The sequence below is a fragment of the Leguminivora glycinivorella genome, chromosome 21 (genome assembly GCF_023078275.1).
Source record: "Leguminivora glycinivorella isolate SPB_JAAS2020 chromosome 21, LegGlyc_1.1, whole genome shotgun sequence".
NCBI classification, from domain to species: domain Eukaryota; kingdom Metazoa; phylum Arthropoda; class Insecta; order Lepidoptera; family Tortricidae; genus Leguminivora; species Leguminivora glycinivorella.
This window is the reverse complement of record NC_062991.1, coordinates 6,741,055-6,765,581: the sequence shown is the minus strand read 5'-3', so window position 1 is coordinate 6,765,581 and position 24,527 is coordinate 6,741,055. Positions and strand designations below refer to the sequence as shown.

The following is a 24,527-nucleotide window of genomic DNA, read 5'->3' as shown; positions in this document are numbered from 1 at the left end:
CACTTCTCAAATATAGAGAATAAATGCAGATGGTATATCACATATACAACATCAGATCAGTATCTCAAACATAATCATTGCAATTATCTTAACACCACTCATAAACACAACTATGGCAAGTACATTAACACCACACATAGATCAACACATTACAGATTATTAGATATATTTCATAAACAACAGAACACCTCTGTAGTACACACATTATCAAAGCCACTTTTAGGTAAATCATAGATGTTTCATAAACCACATTATCATAGCCACTTTTAGGTAAATCATAGATGTTTCATAAACCACATTATCATAGCCACTCATAGATACATTACAGGCTTAAGGCTATACACTTACATAGCGTCACAACGCCCCACATCAATGGCCGGCGCTTGACAAATAATTGTTGGACCCAAACTGTGTACGAAGGTTCGTCAACCTTCCAGAAAAGCGCTAATCTTGTACACTTGCCCGACAGCCCTTACAGGGTTCACCATCTTGGGGGTCCTCCCAGAGGATGCGTGAACCCCTGGCCGACAGGCTTCAGCGACCGGATCCTCACAAAACCACCGGCACTTACCAAGGCTGGGGGCATACGTCCATCCCCAGCCAAATTGTAATTTTCTCATATTAAATAAACAGCATAATTACCAAGGCTGGACCACGCCCCCAGCCTCTGGTTGCGGACATACCAGCATCAGAGTTACCCGATGCCTGGTCCCAAAACAATTTTGGGGCCGCGCTGACTTTATTAAACGCCATGATTGCTTCTTAAACACACACACACAGATAAGCCCTACGGTGTTGCAAATCAGGCTAAATATTTCATAATGCCGTCTCTCCAGACGCAAAATCATAATTCATAATTTAGTCTAAACAGACATAATAGTTATATTTCATAACAATCACAATTGCAATTTATAAGTCTGCTGAGGCAGACTCCATCTTGTGGTGCAACAATTGTTACGTCTACAAATGTTCTTAATATGAATAAACATGGAATAAACTCCAATTCAACATATTATCAACAACAGAAACACCATCATCGTAAACTTTGTAATAATGCATAGCAATAATATTCAATCATGAAAAGTTAGTTTTAGGTTAAATGTACGAGAACGTTTTGGGAGAATAACTCCTCTTATCAAGAGATAAAAAACACCACTTAGCTTTCTTTGGTGACTCGGCTCTCCTTGATGAGCACTGATTCGAATATTAATTTACATAATTAAATTCAACACGCCATAAAGTGACAAACAGGTTTTTACCGGTTTGAATGGAGGCTGTTTCGTTCAGTTGGTAGTGTTGCCAGGTAACTCGCGAAACGTCGCGACAAAGGGTCTATCCTCAGAGGAGAAACTACTACCCATTTTCTTAAATTTAATCTGTGGGTCTATCAGATTATCACTTCGCCCTGCGATGTCAGCCTTTCATTTTATTCTTTGCTTTTTGATAATAGCATACGGGCTGATGTTATCTGTAGGGCCTTCCCTTTAACAAAATAGCAAGTTGTGCCATGAGGATGTTGTGAATATACCTACTCACAAGTTTAATGGAACGTAGTATTTTACGTAGTCATGATAAAAGATTGTTCATCTAACTTAAATTGTTCTGTAGGACACTGGGAACTGGGTACCATGCGGCGAGTGCGGCCTGAGCCCACACAGTTCCAGGTGAAGGGACTAACGCCGAACCACAAATACAAGTTCAGGGTTCGCGCCGTCAACAAGGAGGGAGAATCTGAGCCTCTAGAGACAGATGGCTTCATTCTCGCTAAGAATCCTTATGGTGAGTGTTTCTAGAAAATTATAATTTATTTTACGATTAGAAAATAGTTATTTGTTATACAAGGGGGCAAAGTTGTATTTTAACGCCGAGTGTGGAATTGAAAAACGAGCAAGTGAAAGGATTCTATAGTTGAACCACGAGCGAAGCGAGTGGTTCGAGAATGGAATCCTGAAATTGCGAGTTTTTAACACACGAGAAGTAAAATATTGGGTTGGTAAGAAAGTAATGAGCGATCGATTGAATTCCACATACAATTTTTGAGAGAGTTCTAGAATCTTCTATGGTCGAAAGTATATAAAGTGCGAGTCGCACAGTTTCTCGTCAGTCATTCACTAGCTGTCGCCGAGCTAATATAAGGAAGAAAATGGACGAATTAAAAGTGCATGTAAGGCGTTGCTTACTATATGAATTTCAGTCTGGCCATTCAGCCGCCGAAGCAGTGCGTAATATATGTCAGCGTGTTGCTCCTGAAGTTGTGTCTGAGGCCACGGCGAAACGATGGTTCCAGCGGTTTCGTAGTGGCGACTTTTCATTATCAGATCAACCTAAGTCTGGTCGACCGGTGAAGATTGATGTAGCCAAATTAAAAACCTTAATTGAAGGAGAACCGAGGCTAACGAGTCGTACTCTTGCTACCGAGTTAGGCTGCTCTCATGTCACCATAGAAACACATTTACACGAGTTGGGAAAAAACTACAAATACAGTGTTTGGATACCGCACGAACTTGATAGAGATCAACTAAACCGCCGTGCCGATATCTGCATACAACTTCTGTCTTTTCGCCGCACATTCAACTGGTTGGACCATCTTATCACTGGAGATGAAAAATGGGTCTTATATATAAATCACACACGCAAACGTCAGTGGCTAGCTCCAAACGAAAAAGGAATAGAGGCACCAAAAACAGAGCCTCACCCGAAAAAAGTTATGCTGTCCGTTTGGTGGGATATTCATGGTATTATTCACTGGGAACTCCTACCAAGCATCAGTATACTGTAATCAGCTTGAAAATTTAAACCAAAAAATCTGTCAGAATCGTCCACAGCATGCTAAAGTTTTTTTCTTACACGACAATGCTCGCCCACACATTGCAAAAGTGACTCGGCTAAAGCTATTGGAGCTAGGTTGGAAAGTGATACCTCATCCACCGTACTCTCCAGACTTGGCACCTACGGATTACGCATTGTTCAGATCGCTAAGCAATGCCTTGAATGAAAAAAAGTTCGATGATCAAGCCCATCTACGACAGTACATAGCTGAGTTTTTTGAATCTAAAACTAAGAACTTCTTCGCCGATGCTATTCATTCTTTACCAGAACGATGGAGACAAGTAGTAGATAACGAAGGCCGTTATATTTTTGATAAATGATTAAAATAATAAATTAAATAAAAATTACAATATTGGTTATGATTCGCTCATTACTTTCTTACCAACCCAATACATTTGCACCGAGTGTAACACAAAACCATAGCTGGGCATTAACTCCTTAATCCGTTAATCGTTAATTAACGAAGTTAACATTTCGATTAACGGATTAACTTTTAAGTTAACTTGAAAAAATGTTAACGGACTCGTTAACTTCCGTTAAATTTCTCCGAGTCCGTTAATCGTTAATCTAGTAGGGCACAGGCGCCATCTGCGCTGCGAAAAATACGTTCTGAACGCTACTATAAAAGCCCGAAGTACGGCAAATCCTATGATTTGCCGGTAAATCCTAGGTTTTACCGATGTCGATTGCTAAAAGTCCGAAATATTACCTAAAAAAGTATTCTTCACGTGGATTTGCTTTTACTAACTTTGATTCGGTGAATCCTAAGCTTTACCATGGCGACTGTTGTAGTGATAGGGCAGCAAATTCGAGCCCTATTTACGACCACATTCGCTTCCCTAGCCTCTAACGCCCAAAGTGCCACAACAGTCCCGTCACCGCCAGCATCTCTCCTGACACAGCTCTTGGCAGTAGCTCAGGCGATCACTGCCTTCCACGTGCAAGCTAGAGTTCAATAGGCCAGCTGTACTTCGGCCTTTTACAGAAATATAATACGTTATAGTGGATACTGATGCAACTAAATATTTAAAGAAAAGTTCATTTTTTTTCACGTGTTAACGGATTAACGATTAACTTTAACTTACGTTAAATTTGTCGAAATGTATCGCTTTAACGATTAACGAAGTTAACTTTTTTAGTAACGGATTAGCGATTAACGAAGTTAACTATTTGATTAACGGTGCCCAGCTATGCACAAAACTTTTCCCCTCACTATTAGTCACTATAGCGAGGAAACTACAACGCAAAAAATGCATTTATCACTGCTTCCAGTAGTTCCACAGGTGGTAAATCATCTTTATTACTAGATTCACCTACTTTTGTAAATTTTAAAGCAGTCAATTTGACTTTATCCAAGGTCAAATTACTTTATCCACTAGTGGATAAAATGCGTTTTTACCCGCTGGTATTAAAGGAACAAAACACGTTTTTCCGAGCTAGTGAGGGGAAAACATATTTTTTTAATCTAATGCTTTTCGGAACATTCCCCTCTTAATAAAAATAAAATGTTGCAAGATTTAAAAACTTGTATTGGATTAGGCGATATAAATATAGTCCTATATTTATCAGATTATGAATATTGAAACAATATAAATATTATACGTTGCTTTTTAACATGGTGTACTGTTATGTATTCAATTCATTAGGAATATAGGTGGTATCTTATCATAATTTATGAAAATTTCTAAAAATAGTACACGCAAAAAAATTTTGATTCTTTTTGGAGAAATGTTTAGTATTTATATTAGCAACACCAAGCCCTAGCTGTCACTGTTAGTGTCAATTGTGACAGTTGTCAAATCGTATCAAAACAAAACAACCGCGCCGGTAAAATTGATTTTGTTTTTACTACGATTCATAAAAAACTACGAAAGTATTCATACCTATACCTACAATAAATCTAAAAAAATGTATTTGTAATCATATTACAACTCCTTAAAAATACAATCCTTTATTATTGAAAACAGGTCTGTTACGTTCTTTAATAAACGGTGCGATCACAACATACAGAACGTTTACTTGTTTATACACAATATTTGAGCTACAGACAGTATATACAACTATTTCGTGACTATAACAACTAAATCCTCACCACAACCATGTTTTAACACCTATATTTCCCTCACCAGACCCGCCGAAAGCCCCAAGCAAGCCAGTCATCATCGACTATGACAACCAGTCGGTCACGCTGCAATGGGAGGCTCCCACCGACACCGGTGGACGTCCCATCCTCGGTTATGTTGTGGAGAAGAAGGACAAGTTCTCTGCTGATTGGATCGAGGTGAGCTACTTGCTTTTTGATAACATTTTAATTTAAGAAAAGATTCCGCAACTTTCAAGTGTTTTTGAACAACATAATAAACATAAACTAGAACAAGATGTAGATGTAGTGTAGGGTCGCCTGGCCGGAAACAGGCGGGCTGTCGATCACTGATGCATTCATTCAGCCCAATAGGCTACTTGACCCTTTTTCAAAGTATGTCTTATACACCGTGTTTCACTTAACACTAAAAACCTGAAAACAGTTTGTTCAGAATCGAGAGTAGAATCGATTGAGCTATATCTTGATGGGGGTAATATTTTTATTTAAATTAGTATTATTAGTTATTTTTTACGTGCCCATTCTATTGTACTCGTAATACAACATTGTGTATATCGCATTGCTAGAGGTTGTTTACCTTTTTTCAGTATTTAGGGGTATTAATACTGGCCGGTTACTTGGACGATTATTTTTTCCGCTACTAGTTTGACGTTGTTTGTCAGTTAAATCTTAATGTTTATCATAAGTCATAACAAATTGAACTCGTACCTAATTACAACCTTGTCATTTTGAATATTGAGTTTATTTGTGCTTACTGCGATTACCTGTCCAATTTGAAGTTTACTGTGACAAAGCTTTAAAGTGTTTTACAGTGACATCTTAGCTGTCTATTGGTAAACCTTATGTCGTTGCAGTAACGTACACAAATAAATAGTCTTATGGTTTATGATGGTAGTTAGCAATTATTTTATTGAGTGTAGAGCTAAAAGTCAAGTAGAGCTGTACGGAAAACTAAAAATTCAATTAAAAAAAAAGTAACGATCAGATTAAAAGATGAATACTCTAGATGAGTTTAAAAAAATAAAAATCAGTTGGGGTGTCTGAGGTTTTGAGTGATACCGGAAACACCGTGTATTATTAATTACTGTCTAATTTAAAGTTTAAAATAATTTAAAGTTTACTTTTACATGATCAGGCAAAAACAACATCAGCCATATTAATATATAGAATAACTATGACGCGACGTAAGTCGATTTAGAAAAAATATTTGACAATGTCACAGCCGAGCAATGACTATGAAATTTAATACAATAGAGGTTGATTCTATGGAGATTAGATTAGTACCTCTAATTTCCATAGTTGATTTGAATCATGTGACGTCACTCCATTGGCCAACACCGTTTTCGGAGTCCATAATTTAAAAAAAACATTCACACATCTTTAATTAAAAATATGCAGTCATCACGCACTTTTAATCCCCGCAAGCTATAAATATTGATTTCTTAAGTCAAATACTACAGAAAACAATAACATGATGTGCTAAATTTGATAAAAGTCTTTAGTAGCCTATTCCCTGGAGTTGGAGCTGCAGGTTACTGTCCCGGCTAAACTAGAACAAAGTTATGCTGCCAATATTTTGATACCACCTTTTGTACACAACGAACCTTTCGTAATTCTCAGAGGAATGTACTAGTGTTGATATTAAACTGCAATCTGAGGTATTTGTTGAAGTATTTGGCAGTCCAAGGGCTTAAAGAAACTTGGCTGAGATCTTGGACATCTGACATAGTAGTAGCCTGAAAGAGGCTCTGCTTCTGGAAAAGTTATGTATTTAAAAAAAATTTGAGTAAAATTTAAAAAAAAATGTTTATGATGTTAAATAGGTTGTCAAAACTGAGGACACTAAGACGGAGTACAAGGTGGAGGGGCTGAAGGAGAAGATGATCTACCAGTTCCGTGTGAAGGCCTACAACAAGGCTGGTGTCGGTGAGGCGTCACCGCCCACTGACAACCACCTCTGCAAGCATAAGAACTGTAAGTAATTTTTCATACTGGTTTACCAGAACACTAGATTATTATCTGAAACAATAAAAAGATTTCACTTCAGTCTATGCTTGCCGGCTTACTAATAATATTCCTTCTTTTTCTATAGTGAAACCTCGCATTGAGCGCAGCACTTTCAAGTCTGTCATCATCAAGGCTGGCCGCACCCACAAGTGGTCTGTTGATGTCACCGGTGAACCTGCTCCGGACATGACTTGGTAAGACTATTAAAATGACACCTTTAATATAAAAGGCACTTTCTTTATTTTCATTGGTGAGTGACAGCAAGTGAATGATGAGATGATGGACGATAGGGAGGTATGGAAGCGGAAGACACGCTGCGCCGACCCCAATGACTGCGATAAAGTGTTTAGGCGTTTTTAGGCGTTTTTGATAGTTGCGTATAGATGGCAGCACCAGTCTCTCTAGCTATATCGCAAACCTGTAAAGGTTTCGTATAGGAGGTGCAAGCACCTACTGCTTGCCCTTAGAGTTGGTCAAAGACGCCTAGTCTTACAAAGATGACATATAGAAGAGAAATTTCGACGGCTTCCGCTGTGGCGAGGTGGCCTAGGGGTGATGGCGTTTGGCCCGGATTGCTAAAAGACGCCGGTTCGAATCCGGCCTTCACCACTGGTGGTGCTCGTCGTTTTTTCTTTAATATATGACATCTTATTTCGATTTTTAAGATACAACAAAATTTTTATCCATGTGCAACCACATAAAAAAAATAAGTTTTTCGTAATAAGTACAAGAAATAACGTAAGCCGTCCAACAGGTCATGGCGTGAGAACATCAAGCTAGTCAACACGGAGCGCATCAAGATCGAGAACCAGGAGTACCACACCGATTTCACGATCATCAACGCGGTGCGCCGCGACACCGGCAAATACACGCTCCGGGCGGAGAACTGCAACGGTTTCGACCAGGAGACCGTCGAGCTGACTGTTCTCAGCAAGCCATCTGCGCCTAAAGGTAAGACTTTAACGTCTTCTAGTAAAGATGTCCACCTATTATTATACATAGTCGAATACCGATTTCACGATCATCAATACGGTGCGCCGAGACGCTAACTACGGCATACACTACATATAAATTCATTTTTTTTAGTTTTTTTAGAAATTGTTAAAAATATCGGTTATTTAAAAAAATGACTTTTTAAGCGCCTTCACACGCGCAGACGCTTAAGTCATTTTTGCAACAATCGATCATTGGTGCTATTCGTATTTGAACAGATATGAACAATTCTCTCACGCTACACGTTAAAAAAATTGTGTAAAGTCTTGTGATCCTCGTACTTGGCCGGTTTTTAATTTGATAACATTAACTGTAAAACATTTTGTCCGTAGGACCCCTGGAGGTGTCAGACATCCATGCGACCGGCTGCAAGGTCCGATGGGAGAAACCTGAAGATGACGGCGGTGTTCCAGTCAAGGAATACGAGCTTGAGAAGATGGACATGGCTACCGGCAAATGGGTGCGCGTTGGCAGGTAAGAGAATGTATCATCCCGGGGTTCCCCCCAACTCTGGGATGAGATGCGTAAAAGCATTCTCCCCTGCGTCAAAAAAAAAAAAAAAGGTAAGAGAATGTATAAAAATCTTTACAGATAATTAGTGAAACAGAAGTTTCTGCTAATCAGAAGTTAAAAATTTAACATCGCATTGTAACTGGTGAATTTTCCAATATGACTTGGAACTCCGGTTGCCGTTTAAGAAGTTTAACACTCTTACGGTAGATGTCGCTACGGGTCCCATTGACCTAAGTGGTGGAAAATTTCGCTGGCTTGGTTGAAGTCTTGGTGGCTCAGTTGGCAGAGCGCTGGAGTATCGATCCAGAGGCCGTTAGTTCAAGACATTTTTCCAGTTTTAAATTTATTCTACGCCTACAGAAGTTTACTTTAAAAAATATGGGTACCTGTACTGTACCTAAGAACCAGTACACAGATATTTCAGTGACAGATTGTGTCCATTGAGCTTCCAAAATTGCATGGAGAAATCATGAAAACGCCATGCACTTTTACAGCTAACTGTACCGCAAAAAACGTAAAAGTAGCTGTGATTTTTTCGGAGTTCCTCTGTTATCCACACTGATGCGAAGTTACACTTCGCTCCATCAGTGAGCGGAACTACTTGTTACATTTTTAGTGGCAATTCCACATTTTATCAGCCTATATACATGCCCCGATTCTGGGTGCGGGGATGATTTTGGAGCTAATAGTAGTTATAACCGACCGCATCATCACTTACCATCAGGTGTGATCGTGGTCAAACGTCTACCTATCTATACTAAAAAAAAAAAAAAATAAAAAATAAATATACAACCCAAAACATCGACGTAAAACATGACGTATCAGTTAAAATTTGGTTCTCGAACAGGGAGCTGTTACAATTCGAACCGATTTTAAGTGCGTTCCAAAATGGCTACTTATAACATTATACATTGTGTGTTTAGGGTTGCTGGCGACAAGAAGCCTCTAGAAATGGAGGTGACGGGACTCGAACCCGGACACCAGTACAAGTTCCGCGTGACAGCCGTCAACGATGAGGGCGATTCTGAGCCACTGGAAGCCGAGAAGGCTATCCTGGCTAAGAATCCTTTCGGTATGTATTTGAAATTTACTCTTAATGGAAGGTTCTAACATCCCAAAAATACCAAGATTTGAGATTTTACATACATAAAACATACATACAATAACGCCTGTATCCCATAAAGGGGTAGGCAGAGCACATGAAACTACTAAAGCTTCAGTGCCACTCTTGGCAAATAAGGGGTCGAAAGGAAACGAAACTGTGACATTGCAGTGACAGGTTGCCAGCCTCTCGCCTACGCCACAATTTAACCCATTTTTGAGATTTTATTTTAAAAAAAAAGAAAGATATTTCCTGAGATTGTAGCGTGGTTGGAAGTTGATCGTTTCAATTCGTAGAACTTTTTTTTGAAGAGGCTTTACGGTAATTTTTTCATGCTCTGTTCCGCCAGCCGAAATACGCAGCGCTATTTTTTCCATGTGGTTTCTGTCCGCTAAATTGTAAAATGTTAATTATGACAAACATATATCGTATATCAACAAATACCGTACAGCGCCATCTAAATTGTTATCTGTCAGTAATCCTTTAAACCGATCATTAAATCTTTGTTTTTAAGAAAAGTGCAGTGAAGTTTTGCATACACCAATAGGTGAATAGTCGCATAAACACATCTAAATCGCACTTTTTTTATTCACAGACATCTCCGACAAGCCCGGCAACGTAGAAGTGGCAGATCACGACAACGAGAGCGCCACAGTCAAATGGGACCCTCCCAAGAACGACGGCGGAGCGCCGATACAGAAGTACATTGTCCAGAAGAAGCCCAAGGGTGGAGACTGGGAGAACGCTCTAGAAGTAAGTAGAACGAACACTTCTGCTTTGTAATTGATGTTGAAGCCTGAGGATCTGAGGAAGAGCGCTACAGTGATGTACTGCGAAAAGCTTTTCGTTCGTATTTTTCCGGAAACGTTCGTATTTGTCATGCTAGTTCAGACAGCATACGTCTTGTACTGAGACTGATTGAAATATGAGATGAGACAGGACTTCCGGTACGGGTGCCATCTTAGCGGTATCGTGTCGCAAATAATTAATTTCTCCTTCTTTTGCTCATTAATATTGTTTAAAGTGTAATACTGATAGCTTATTATGCAGTAAACTAATGCTATGGTGAGAAGCTGATGAAGAATTAATCTCGAAACGCGTTTGGCCCCTTTTTATCGTCAACGGCCGATAGTCCACGTGCCCTTGTAAAATCTAGCTATCAATTTACAAGTGCCAACTACCGAACACTGTCGTACTTACCGTACCAAAATCTAAAACAATTAGCTTATATCACCTTGACATTGGCAAAATAGTCCCACCAATGGGACTGAGGCCATTTAATTTTAAAAATCTAATCTAATAGCATGAGACGTAAGAACGTAAAAGAAGTATTTTTACGGAAACGTAAGAACGTTTCCGTAAAAATACTGGTTCATATCCGGCTCGAAGGACCACGATCCATGTAGTAGAAATAATACACGGAGATAACTTTTCACTGGTTTATTATAGAATAAACACAAATTAATGCAACTCGCGACATGCGATGGCCATGATCGAACGAAGAAGGAAGAAAATGTTGCCATGTTAAGAAACATAAAATTGGCCATAGATAAATTGTCACAAATAGACTTTTTGTTCTTGAACAATACAAAGGAAAAGTTTTTCGCACTGCATCTGTAAGTGGTTAACATACTGGTCTAGTGTTTTAACGTGATACCGGAACTCGCTTTTATAAGCGCCAACCGCTAACATTAAAAAGTTGAAAATCGTTATTTTTCTCTTTGTCGCTCGAATTCATGCGATGTTTTGAATTAGTTATAGACCCGGTTTGTCTTTGTCTATCTAAATATATAAAAGAAGAAACTGACTGACTGACATATCAACGCACAGCCGAAACCGCTGGTCCTACAGATCCCAAATTTGGCACGTAGGTTCCTTATAATGTGTAGAAGAGCACCAAGAAAGGATTTTACAAAATTTACCTCTTAAGGGGATGAAATGGGGGTCCAAAGTTTGTATGGGAATACAAGATTAGATTAGTACGCGGGCGAAGCCGCGGGAAAAAGCTAGAGTGCAATAAAAACAGACTTTTATCAATGTAGTGTTATAAGTATTATGCCTTATTACATGTATACTCTCTATGTATCATTAGTCTATGATATTAGTATATAAGAGCTTTATCCACCCATATATAGCATTGTAATAAACGTCGTAAAGGTAACTAGCCGTTTTAATTACTTCCCACATCGCATGGCGATCCTGCCAGGATGTTGGTTGAAGACCGCGAGATTTTAATTAAGTTTTATGGTTTTAATGGACCTTAACCGTGAATAAATTTTGAAGGACAGTTATTATTTTATTATTTATTATTTTATTATTTATTATTTGGAGAACCAACAGCTTACAATTCAGGATAGATAATATAACCCTAGTAACAAACAGCCAATTATAGGTTCCCACCAGTAGTAACAGGTTATCAAACAAATGGTGGCTAGTACTAAATTACTAACTATGTACGTGTATCTCACTAACACGTAATGATTATTACATGTCTTGGAAAAGCAAAACTTAGAACTAAACTAATATATAAGTACATCAACAAGTTATACCGATATAGTATTCAACATTAACAATCTATATAATATGTTGTCGCTCGTGGCTTGCTCACTTAAGTAACTCGTCTGTCAAGATCCGTCTTATGGTAGTTATGTTGCTATTAAAAACGTCAATATCACGCTTCCTCGATAATTCATTTAAGCTTTTACCAGCTCGTAATAGAAAGCTATTTTTCCTATAGTTACGTGAAGTAAGTGGGATTGATAAGGGAGGGAAGTATCTTTTCGATCTAGATGGTATATTGAAGGAAAGCTTAGCGAGCAATTCGGGACAATCAATGTTGCCATTTGAAATGCTAAGTAAATAGGAAATATCAGCAATATGACGACGTTTATATAATGGAATAAGGTGATGTTTTTTGCAAACATTTTCATAATTTGATGAATTATAAACGGTGTTTAGTTTAAAGCAGAGATATTTAACAAACTTTTTCTGTATACGTTCTATTCTGTTAATGTATATATTATAAGAAGCGTTCCAAATTTGAGACGCATATTCCAGTTTGCTTCTGACATATGTACAATAAAGGACTTTCATAGTTTTAATTTGAGTAAAATGTTGGCAACTACGCATAATAAACCCTAATGTTTTAGTAGCACTAGTTACTATATTGTCTATGTGACTATCAAATAGAAGCTTAGAATCATGGATGACTCCCAAGTCCCTCATACATGATAGAGTTTCAAGCTCATGGTTATTAAGCTTATATGTAGTCGGGATTATATTGCGTTGTCTAGTGAAAGTTAAAGCAAAGCATTTGGAAACATTTAATTCTAGTTTATTAATTTGACAATATGCGACAAGTCGTGTAAGATCATTTTGTAAAAGGGTAGAATCATGTACTGAGCTAACTTTGGTAAAAATCTTCATATCGTCAGCAAAGCATAGCAACTTGGCAGACTGGAAGCAGTCACTGATGTCATTAACAAATATATTAAAAAGCAAAGGGCCCAACAACGATCCTTGAGGAACGCCACTGGGAACACTTACCCAGCCTGACATATAGTTGTTAATGACAACAGCTTGCGACCTATTATCAATATAAGATGTGAACTATCGCAATAGATCCCCATGAATACCCATATTATTTAATTTAAAAATTTGTAATTTATGATCAATCGTATCAAATGCTTTGCTGTAGTCGGTGTACACTACATCGACTTGACTACCCTCAGACATGGCCGTAGTTACATAATCATTAAGGAGTATCAAATTTGAAACGGTAGACTTACATTTCAAAAAACCATGTTGAAAAGGACTAAAATAATTCTTAATTGCCTCATATACTTGTGAATAAACTAGCTTTTCAAGTACTTTAGCAAGTATACAAAGTTTAGAAATTGGCCTATAATTAGTTACTTCAGTTTTTGAACCCTTCTTATGAACGGGTGTAATATAGGCTGATTTCCAAATCGAGGGGACGTGGCAATCAGTGAACGAGCGCTTAAACAGGAGAGATATGGGTTTTACAATAGCATCCGCACAGTTAATCAAAAATTGAGCTGGCATGTCATCAGGTCCAGCCGATTTGGACGGATCCAATTTTAATAGTAACTTAACAATAGCATCCGAATTAACCTCTACATTACATATGTGTGAATATGGACTAACCACGGATGTGACCACTTGGTCGGTACTAGGTGCTGAAAATGTTGTATAGAAATAGTTAGAGAAAGCTTCACATATATCTTGGGCTGTGTTAACTAATCTATCTTCGTACTTTAAACAATTTGGTATACCATGTGAGCTAGAACGTGACTTAATGTAGGACCAGAACTGCTTGGGGTTTTTAACGATGTTGCTTTCGAGCTTGCGAACATAGGAAGTAAAGCATGACTGTTCAAGTTTTTTGACCCTGTCCCGTTGAAAATTAAAAGAGATTTGATCTGATATATTGCCATATATACGAAATTTTTTAAAATATTTAGCTTTCTCTTTGATCGCTTTTTTTAGTGCCGGCGAATACCACTTAGGAAAACTATCGTCATGAATTATTTTACTAGAAATATATTTAAGTCGCAGTTTTTTAAATATGGAATAAAAGAAGTTAACCGACTCATCTAAAGAGCGTCGCGAGAATTCTTCCTCCCAGTTAATCAAGGTCAGTTCATTGTTGATGGAGGGATAATCGCCTTTATTGTAAAAATATTTAATACGAGAAGCGGGTTTTAAACTGTTTATTTGTGCGAACTGAATCGAGACTAATATTGCTTTATGGTACGGGTCAATCGGTACTAAAGGGTCCAAACACTCACTAACATGTACTACATCATTTGACAGGACAAGGTCTAATAACTTTCCGTATTGGTTTAGAATATCATTATACTGACTTAAGTTTAAGGTGTTTAATTCATCAATCAAACAACACTCATCATTAGTTTTATAGTTCGAGGGCACCAAAATAGAATGCTGACGTGTCCATATTATATTGCTCATGTTAAAGTCTCCTATTATTAAGTATTTATCATCACATCCACGCAACACAGCTTCACTCAGGCTATCAAGGAAATTCGATAACTGCTGTGAGAATGTATTACCCTTATTTTGCTTACATAAATATAAAACACACAGGTGCAGTTTAATTGATGAGTTATGCCGGCCCTTAATAGTCAAAGTTACCCATAGATCCTCAGCCGATGATTGGTAGGTAGGCTGCGGAATGGCTGCCAGTTCCTTACGAATTGCTATAATTACGCCACCTCCACGATTTTGACCGGTTAAAAGCGAATCTCGATCACGTCTCCAAACGACATAGCGATCATCAAATAACTCCGTGTCTAGAACTCCATCTAGTAACCACGTCTCTGTTAATAGGATTATGTCATAAGATGCAACTAATAAGTTTCGATAAAAAATTGAAGTTTTCGACCGAAGTCCCCTTACGTTTTGGTAATAAATTGTAGGATAACTCCCTCCCCCATCATTATTTAAAGCCATTTTAGTATATATTCAACGCAATAATAAAATAACAACAAAATAATCGAGCTGCGTAAACAGTGAATTGAATTATTTAAATAAGCATGAAAGGTAAAGTAACTTCGTTTGTAATTGATAATAAATGCAACACAAAGTGGAAATCGTAAGACATATGCGGTTTCTAATAAGTGCGAAAGAGCGAGTAATTAAGCATAATTTAAGTCGATGCAAGAAAGAGACAAATATAGTTAAGTGAGCATGCCATGAGCGGTGCGCCTGGACTGCGAATAGCGATAAGCCATGCGCCTGACAACGATAAGCGACCGGTCCAGCCGAGCCGGCCCGTTCAGTGATACTCAAACTTTTGCATACATAGGCAAGACTGTTAGCAAAGATTGACACAACTGTAACTAATAGCAACAAAATATTTAGGTAAACTAAGACACAAATTAAAGTAACTTGTTTAAATCACTTTCATTGTTAATGACGTGAACTTTCGAGTTGTCGTCCTTGCGTACGTGAATCTTCGCGAATTTCACCCATACATACTTATAGTTTTTAGATTTTAATTCGGTTTTTGTCTTCGTTAGCAACATTTTGTAATCAGGTGTTAAATGATCATTAACAAAGATCCTGCTGTGACAGTCCTGGAATCCGAGATCTTCCGCTAACATAGTCTTCTTCAGTCTCGCTGATGCAATGAAGTTCTCTTTGACATATCGGTTAACGAAACTAACGATGATGGATTTCTCTTTAGGATTGTGGGACGGGATCCGGGATATATAATTTATACTAGTGTTTTGTATCGGGAAATCAATTATCTCGCCAATGCGCCCCACGATAGTGAAGAGGTTTTCGTTATTCTTGAGTGGGACACCTTTAACTTCTATATTATTTAGGCGGTACCATTGGTCACGATTTGTTATCTCCGATTTTAGCTGAGTAATCTGCTGGCCAAGGGAGTTGATTCTGACGTTATTTGCTTCGAGATCGGGTATCTTCTTTTCAACTTCGTCTAATCGCGAAATGCACTCAGACACATTAGCACTGTTTGATGCACATGAGTCTTTTACCTCTGCTAAATCAGATTTAATGTCTTTTACGTCCTGCACTAGACCTGGAACGCTCACTAGATGAACCTCCATTTGTTTCAGCTTAGCCATAATCGAATCAAGGTCGGTCTTGGAAGTTGTAGAGACAGTCTTTTTACATTTTAGACATTTCCACGCCGCTTTCCGACTAGCGCTGAGTTTTCTATATTCTTGCTCAGTTTGATTAGCACAGCAATAATCTATATCGTTATCGCAAGATCCACAGTGAATAGCGTCGGTAACACCGTCACCACACATAGCACACTGCATGATGTAGGAAATTAATATAAGCAAAAATAACAAAACTTTGAGAAACACTGGTCAATGAGACTAGTTGCGGAGGCTAATAGGAGGACTAGGGATTGCAATCCGGTCTGATTCCCAATCCGGCCGGATCCGGCCGGATTTCGACCCCAATCCGGCGGATCCGGCCGGATCCGGCCGGATTGGCCTTGAGGACTAAAAGTACCCAAATAGTGCCTTATTTTGCATGTTTTCACCATAATAAGACAAGTATGATGGTATTTTGCATCACGATTAATAAATCAACAGTTTAAAGACTTAGAAATCAACTTGTTTACAGTTAACAAGTAAATTTTACTATAATAATCAGTCGCAAATCAAATTATTTCGTTCTTTTGAAACTGATAGGATAACAAAATTATTATTAGTGTAACGATTTACAGTAATAGGTACCTATAGAACTTTTAAGATACGATAAAGAGCGGACATTATAACATACCTACAAACATACATGCTTAATGAGATCAGTAGTTTAAAAAAACCTGTATTGTGTTATTTTACAGTTAACTTTACTCACATGAAAAGGAGAACAAAAAAAAGTATCACAATCATATTAAGTAAGCATAACTATTAAAAGTCAGCGTTAACCTTTTCTCAGTCTGTATAAAAATATCCAGTATCGGGTAAGAAAAACTACAGTAACTAAATTAAAGCCAGCAAGAGTAATTGACCTTAGTAAGTATTATTTGCTATTGCTGAATCAACAATCTTACTGGTTACCTTTTAAAAATGTTCATTTTTAAGCTTTGAATTTTATTATTCTTGTAGCAATATGCTCTCATACTTCTCTTATTATGCTGAAAACATGTTGTTGATCTTGAAGTCCTACTCGTACGTCACCACAGAGGTGCAAAGGGCCTTCACGAGCTCGCGCCACGATTTCCTATCTTCAGCTACCCTCGTGGTCTCGCTCCAGCTCGACCCGGTCGCTAGTAGTCCATCCTCAACGGACCGTTTCCATGAGTTTCCAGGGCGCTCGGAGCCACGACTCGCATTTTGCGGTTTTCAGCCGAAAGCAATGGTTGCGTTATTTCGTTCCCCTCTTTGAATAGTGTGCCATCCATGTTCCCTTTTATGTCGCGGTTAGCTGCTATATACTCCATAGGTCTCGATTTCGGATAGTGTCTGGCCAGAAAACGCGAAGGATCGACCTCAGACCATGGTTATTTGTCACTCTCCACCACTCCACATTATGCATCCCAACAAACAATCCCACAGATTTAACTACGGATTCCAAAACGGAAAGTGTAACGCGTTGCTTGAGCACATTATTTGACTTCCAAACGGCTTTCTAATGCAAAGAACATACGTACTAACATATTTTTTGATTGGAAATCAGACCGGATTGCAATCACCTGTTGAGCGACGTTCAAATGTTGCCGTAAAATTATTTTTTTGCACTATTTTAACATATCGTGTTACATTACCGGTAATGTAACACGATATGTTAAAATAGTGCAAAAAAATAATTTTACGCACCGGAAAGCACCGGATCCGGCCGGATTACCGGATCCACCGGACCGGATTGCAATCCCTAAGGAGGACACGTGCGACGTAGGCGAGTGAGCGCACCAGTTGTCACAAAAGTAACAGTTGGCGATGAAACTTAGTGATTTATTTGGTGCGCGTTTTTAAAATTTTATATCACGCGACTATGGGCTCCAGCCCCAGCTCCGCGGGCGGTGGCAGCAACTCTGCTGGTGTAGAGCAACTCAAGGTACACCTGTCTACGACCAACATTTTGCTGGGAGTAATTGTATTATTCCTGATCCTCGGTTTATGCTTCGGGGCAATGCGTTTGTACAAGGCCATGCACAAAACTTGGATTCGGCGGGAGCTTTCCTCGTCACAACTACGTCGCTCCTGGAGGCGAGCTCCGGTCACAGGCGGTGAACAAAGTGTATAGCGTGAGTGAATAAAAAGTAAATTAGTGTTACATACAGTGCGCGTTAAAACTCGTCCGGGACCACAGCGAACATGATATCGCCCGCTTAATAAGGTGCCATTCATATTACCTAGCCCATTTTTGATACATGATTTGCTATGCCTAATAAGTTATGAGTTTAGTTAACCCATTTATGTTTATTATGTTTATGTTTATGTGTAGTTCAAAATGCTACTTGAATTAAGTTATGGCAGATAGATTAAAATGTATCAAGGATGGTTTACAATCTATTCGTAAAAAACTTGTGAAAAAGGGAAAGGATCGTATAAATATCGATAAAATAGTGGACACGCAATTATTAGAGGCAAATCAGTTTTAGACATTGTAGGACCAATAAATAGGGACCACAACGATTATAGTTACATACTCACGCTCCAATGTGAGCTTACAAAATTTGTGGAGGCCTACCCGCTGCACAGCAAGGACGCAGCCACAGTCGCCAGGGCATTCGTGGAGCAGTTTATACTAAGGTACGGTATTCCCAACCAAATTGCAACGGATCGGGGCACCGAGTTCATAGCAAACACAATGTCACAAGTATGTAAATTACTAAAAATAGATCACATCACCTCAACGGCATATCACCACGAAAGTATCGGCGCATTAGAAAATTCACACAAGGTAATGGGTGCGTATCTTAGAATAAATTCCGAAAATTATACTAGTTCACGGAGCAGTTGGTTACCATATTGGTGCTTTTCCTATAACAATACAGTACATACAGATACTAAATATACGCCCCATGAACTAGTATTTGGCAAAGTATGTAATATTCCAACAAATTTAACCGGCACTATTGAACCGCTCTATAATTACGACAGTTACCCGTCAGAGTTAAAATACCGCCTTCAAGTTAGTCAAAAGGACGCCAGGGATAACCTTTTAAAAAGTAAACAATTAAGAAAATGTAATTACGATAAATGTATTAATCCTGTATGTTACAAGAAAAACGATTATGTTCTAATTAGAAACCCATCCAATGATAAACTACAGAGTCTATACTTAGGTCCTTATGAGGTCTTAGAAGATTTGGGTGTTAATGTGAAAATTAAAATCAATAACAAAGAGGATTTCATACATAAAAACAGAACGAAATTGTTCATAAAGTAATGTTAGAATAAGATATATATATAATAGGAAAAAAAATGCATAGATTTTACTACTACATGCATTTTTTTTCCTCATATAATGGAGATGTAGTGTTATAAGTATTATGCCTTATTACATGTATACTCTCTATGTATCATTAGTCTATGATATTAGTATATAAGAGCTTTATCCACCCATATATAGCATTGTAATAAACGTCGTAAAGGTAACTAGCCGTTTCAATTACTTCCCACATCGCATCAAGAATTAAATCAATATTGTTGTTGAAAAATTTCTGATGTTATTTTTTTCACTTTTTTAGGTGCCCGGTACCGCCACGACGGCTAAAGTGGACGGTCTGCCCGAGGGCAGCGAATACCAGTTCAGGGTGATCGCCGTCAACAAGGCGGGTCCTTCCGAAGCCTCCGACCCTACCAAGATGACTACCATCAGACACAAGGCTTGTGAGTATTATCTTATACGTATCTCTAAGTCTGTGCGAAAACAGTCAAAGATTAAGGGAACTTGATGACATTAAGGGCCGGTTGCATCTAACCGTCTGTCACCGTTAAAGCGTTCGTTTTTGATTGTATGGGAAGTTCCATATATATCTGCTGCTGATGATTTGTCTGTCAAATGTGGTTGATGCAACTGGCCGTAAGTAAGAATATTGCGTCATGCTGAGACTGCTGACGGGTCAGTCTCAGTTTACTTACACAATAGAGAAATCAGTGTGTATTATGCTTCCTTGATGTGCTGATTCGATTTAAAAGCATTTCTCAGTCCAAAAGTCATGTCATGTAATCGTGTTGCTACGCTTTCTTCCAAGAGTCCCAAGACATATCAGAAAAGAAGGAAGAAATCCTTTAAAGGGAAAAGTTCGTCTTTGTACTGAAACTCGTTATTTTATATGTGTTGTATTGTTTTCTTGTTCAAGTTTTTACTTACTTACTTACATCTTATCTTTCTGTGAAATGACTGAAATGTTAATATTTCCAGTGAAACCCCGCATCGACCGCACCAACCTGAAGGCGCTGGCCGTGCGCGCGGGCAAGCCCATCTTCTTCGACGTGAACGTCAAGGGTGAACCGGCTCCCACTGTGCAGTGGTTCCAAAAATGGAAGGGAGAAGAGAAGGAGGTAAGATCTAGTACAATCGACACCAGGGGCCTATTGCATTACAATTTACAAATCATGTCACAAGCGGTAGTCCCCATCTAATTCCTTTTATAAGAAAGAATAATACAAGTTGTAAATTGTTATGCAATGGGCCCAGATATATGTATGGAAGGGAGAAGAGAAGGAGGTATGTTTCAAAGTAACACAGGAGAGAAAGAAAATATAAGCCGATCATGATCAAAGCATAATAGGCAAGAGCGAACTCAATAACATAAGACAGGGGGTCGATTTTCGAATGCCGACCGTTAGATTTCGTGAAATTCGTTGAATAATATCTTCACTACTAGCGATTTAAATTCTACTAACAGAATATTTTTTCAAAAAATACCATTTCGTCGTTCCACAGTCATACGAACGGCGAAATCGTGCGTTCAAAATTCAATAATCGGTCCCCAGGACGGTTAGAACGCCACGCTACAGCCCCTTATTTTATTTCAAGACCTTTCCCTTGAGAGATTCCTTAAGCCATCTGCTACTGCTTTTATTCATATTAACAACAGGCCTTTGTCTGTAAAAGATTCATCAAAAAGTTCTACGCAATGAGAACTATTATTTCACTTCAACTGTTAACGTTATTCCTTGATTTCAGGTGAAAGAAAACGTCATCAACGTTGACTACAACACCAAACTTGACATCAAGGACTCTGTCCGCGCCATGACCGGCACCTACCGCATCTTGGCCACCAACCAACACGGCACAGACGAGGCTGAAGTTGATATTACTGTGCTTAGTGCTCCTGGCAAGCCTGGTGGGCCGTTGAAGGTCGCTGATGTTACCAAATCTGGCTGCAAACTGTCTTGGAAGAAGCCGGAAGATGATGGTGGTAAGTATCTTAAATATTACTAAAGAAAAGAGTGACCAAACATCATGGGACTTAAGCCATCAAAGACTCTTGTCCGCGTTATGGCACCTACCGCATCTTGGCCACCAACAAACACGGCACAGACGAGGCTGAAGTTGATGTTGTTGTTGATACATGTATAATTTTAGGAATAAGTTATACATTTGCATGCTGTCTTGAGATAGCGGATAAAGGTGGAACAATTATTAACTTAATTTTAAGACCTATACTAACCCTTTTTCTGCAAATAAATCATTGAAATTGAAATTGATATCAAACTGGCAAACCGGGAAGACCGTTGAAGGTCGCTGATGTGACTAAATCTGGCTGCAAACTGTCTTGGAAGAAGCCTGCAGGGTTAGCACATGATTGCCGCGAGAGTATGTCGCCGCGAGATAGACTATCCGTCCTTATGTCATTAATACAGTTATAAGATGGTGGTAAATATTCTAAAATTATACATAAAATCATCAATATCTTAAACATACAGAATAGCGATGAAACTGTAAGTACTTCTGCAGTAGCTGATGTTCTGAAACCTGGCAGTGAGTGAGAGTATTTTGGGAGATACTAAAAGAAAGGTGGTAAATATCCAAGGTCACTCATGGGACCTTTATGTTAAAGACCCACAGTTTTGTTTTCTGATTATGTAGCGTAACCAAAATGGTTAATTGTGGATGGTTAGTAACCACCGCACACAATACATATGAAAGGCTTCAGCACAGAAGAGCAAAATTGTATGTCGATCAATGTTACTACTAATTACGGCATCACAAAAGTCGGTCAGAAATAACTGACTATCCCCGTTTTTTTAGAATTAGAAATGTCGTCGATTGTCATCATGCGATTTTTAGGAAAGCTAACATATTTGACTCATTTCTTTACCATAACATTAACAACTTTTTTCCAAGTCATCTTATTTATACTTTCTAGAGTTGACTGAAATATTAGATGAAACTTACGTAAAATCGACCGTTATTACTCTAATCTTTAAAAAAAAACGAAGTATATATACAATCGAAATGTTAATGGTATACTTTTTGTTCACAGGCAAGCCAGTGACCGGCTACGTAGTAGAAAAACTCAACAAAGCCACCGGACGCTGGGTCCCGGTCGGCAAAACCGACGACACAGAAATGGAGGTCAAGGGTCTGCAGGAGGGCGAGGAGTATGAATTTAGAGTTCGAGCTGTCAACGAGGAAGGCGAGAGCGAACCGTTGAAGACGGACCATAGCATTATTGCGAAGAATCCTTACGGTGAGTTGATGATTTTTGTGATGATGAGGTGAAAGGTCTAAGGGAGGAGAATACGTTTAGAGAGCTATCAACGAGGAAGGAGAGAGTGAACCTTTGAAGACGGACCATAGCATCATTGCGAAGAATCCTTACGGTGAGTTGGTATAATGTTTGTAATGAGGTCAAGGCTCTAAGGGTGAAGAGTATAAGTTTAGAGAGCTATCAACGAGGGAGGAGAGAGTGAACCTTTGAAGACGGACCATAGCATTATTGCCAAGAATCCTTACGGTGAGTTGGTATAATGTTTGTAATGAGGTCAAGGCTCTAAGGGTGAAGAGTATAAGTTTAGAGAGCTATCAACGAGGAAGGAGAGAGTGAACCTTTGAAGACGGACCATAGCATTATTGCCAAGAATCCTTACGGTGAGTTGGTGAAATTTTTAATGAATCTATTGCAATATAGAACAAAGGATTTTAGATCCAACATGAAGAAATAGTTCACGGGTTTCGTCATCGTGTTTTGAGTACTCATCAATTAAATAACAATAGTTGGTAGAACCGGCCTCGCTTAAATTGCTTGCTCGCTAAAAGATTGGGATGGCGGAATGAAGGCTCCGGGCCTTTGGACCTACGCCGGGCTCAGCCTTCGGTTTCCCAGTCTAGCGATGACGTAAAATGACGACGAAAATGTTCGAGCCCTGATAATGAGACTCCTTTAAGTCCTAGCCTATACATTTGACTTATCGGCACTACTTTGAAAAAAAATTGTATCTTCTGTAAATGAATATAGACTTACTACGTTTTGTCTTTGAGGAGCAGTGTGAGATACGAGATTTTTTTAATATAGTGACGTTGTACTTATGTCTGTGTCGTTGCGAGACTTTTACATCAATATAATATTGTATTCTGATCTCATGTCTCTTCAACTAAATATCTTAAAAAGTATTTGTACTTAGTTGTGAACTAATCTGTTTTCTTCTTCAGATATTCCAGGCAAACCCTCCGTCCCGGTCATCGAAGACTGGGATGTGGACCGCGTGGACCTCACATGGGAAGCGCCTAAGAACACCGGCGGAGCGCCCATCACTGGCTACGTTATTGAGAAGAAGGAGAAATTTGGATCATGGCAGGAAGCTCTTACTACCAATGTAAGTTCAATCAAAACCTGGTCAAATGTAAAAAATAACTAAAAAAGAAACGATCACATTTAAAGTCACTCACGGGTGAACTGCAACCTGGACGAAACGTTGGAAAAAAGATATAATAATGTTAATTAATCGCGTTCGGCATGTGTCTTTAAATATGTATACAAAGCACGAAAACTTAGTGTTATAAGAAACGATCAGTTGACTAGTCCCCAAGAAATTAGTTGGATTATGTCGAAAATAGCTACTTCTATCAAATCTATATCAGCACAAAACTTCTTAATGATAAGGTGTAGTGCATACGGCTCTTAGGCCGATAGTCCACTATCATATGTTTCTCATAGAAATATGATCACAGGTCTGATGTATGCCTCCCTTTTACTCCGACGTGAAGAAAAAGGACTGCATGTTGGCTACGATCACATTTCTATGATAAACGTGTGATAGTGGACTATTCTTTATAATACTTGATCCCCTTTGATTTTACTGATAAACTTTGTTCGACAGACGCCAGAGTGCAAGGCCCGCGTACCGGATCTAAAGGAAGGCAACACGTACCAGTTCCGCGTGCGCGCAGTGAACAAGGCTGGCCCTGGGGAGCCGGGCGACCCGACACAACCCCACGTCGCCAAGGCTAGATTCTGTAAGTAATCTTGTCTATTCGACTCTAAAGTTTGTGAAA

The 24,527-nt window shown here is 38.8% G+C and overlaps 1 protein-coding gene across 1 annotated transcript in view; it reads left to right on the top strand.

The window, feature by feature from the left end:
• Window positions 1–24,527, top strand: part of LOC125237320 (twitchin) — a 183,753-nt gene that overhangs the window by 71,839 nt on the left and 87,387 nt on the right. Inside the window, 15 exon segments of the mRNA XM_048144310.1 lie at window positions 1,609–1,639; window positions 1,642–1,779; window positions 4,959–5,110; window positions 6,754–6,904; window positions 7,023–7,131; window positions 7,692–7,888; window positions 8,263–8,404; window positions 9,367–9,515; window positions 10,141–10,298; window positions 19,768–19,909; window positions 20,445–20,584; window positions 21,213–21,447; window positions 22,516–22,722; window positions 23,685–23,848; window positions 24,353–24,488. Coding sequence (XP_048000267.1) covers window positions 1,609–1,639; window positions 1,642–1,779; window positions 4,959–5,110; window positions 6,754–6,904; window positions 7,023–7,131; window positions 7,692–7,888; window positions 8,263–8,404; window positions 9,367–9,515; window positions 10,141–10,298; window positions 19,768–19,909; window positions 20,445–20,584; window positions 21,213–21,447; window positions 22,516–22,722; window positions 23,685–23,848; window positions 24,353–24,488 — 2,251 coding nt within the window.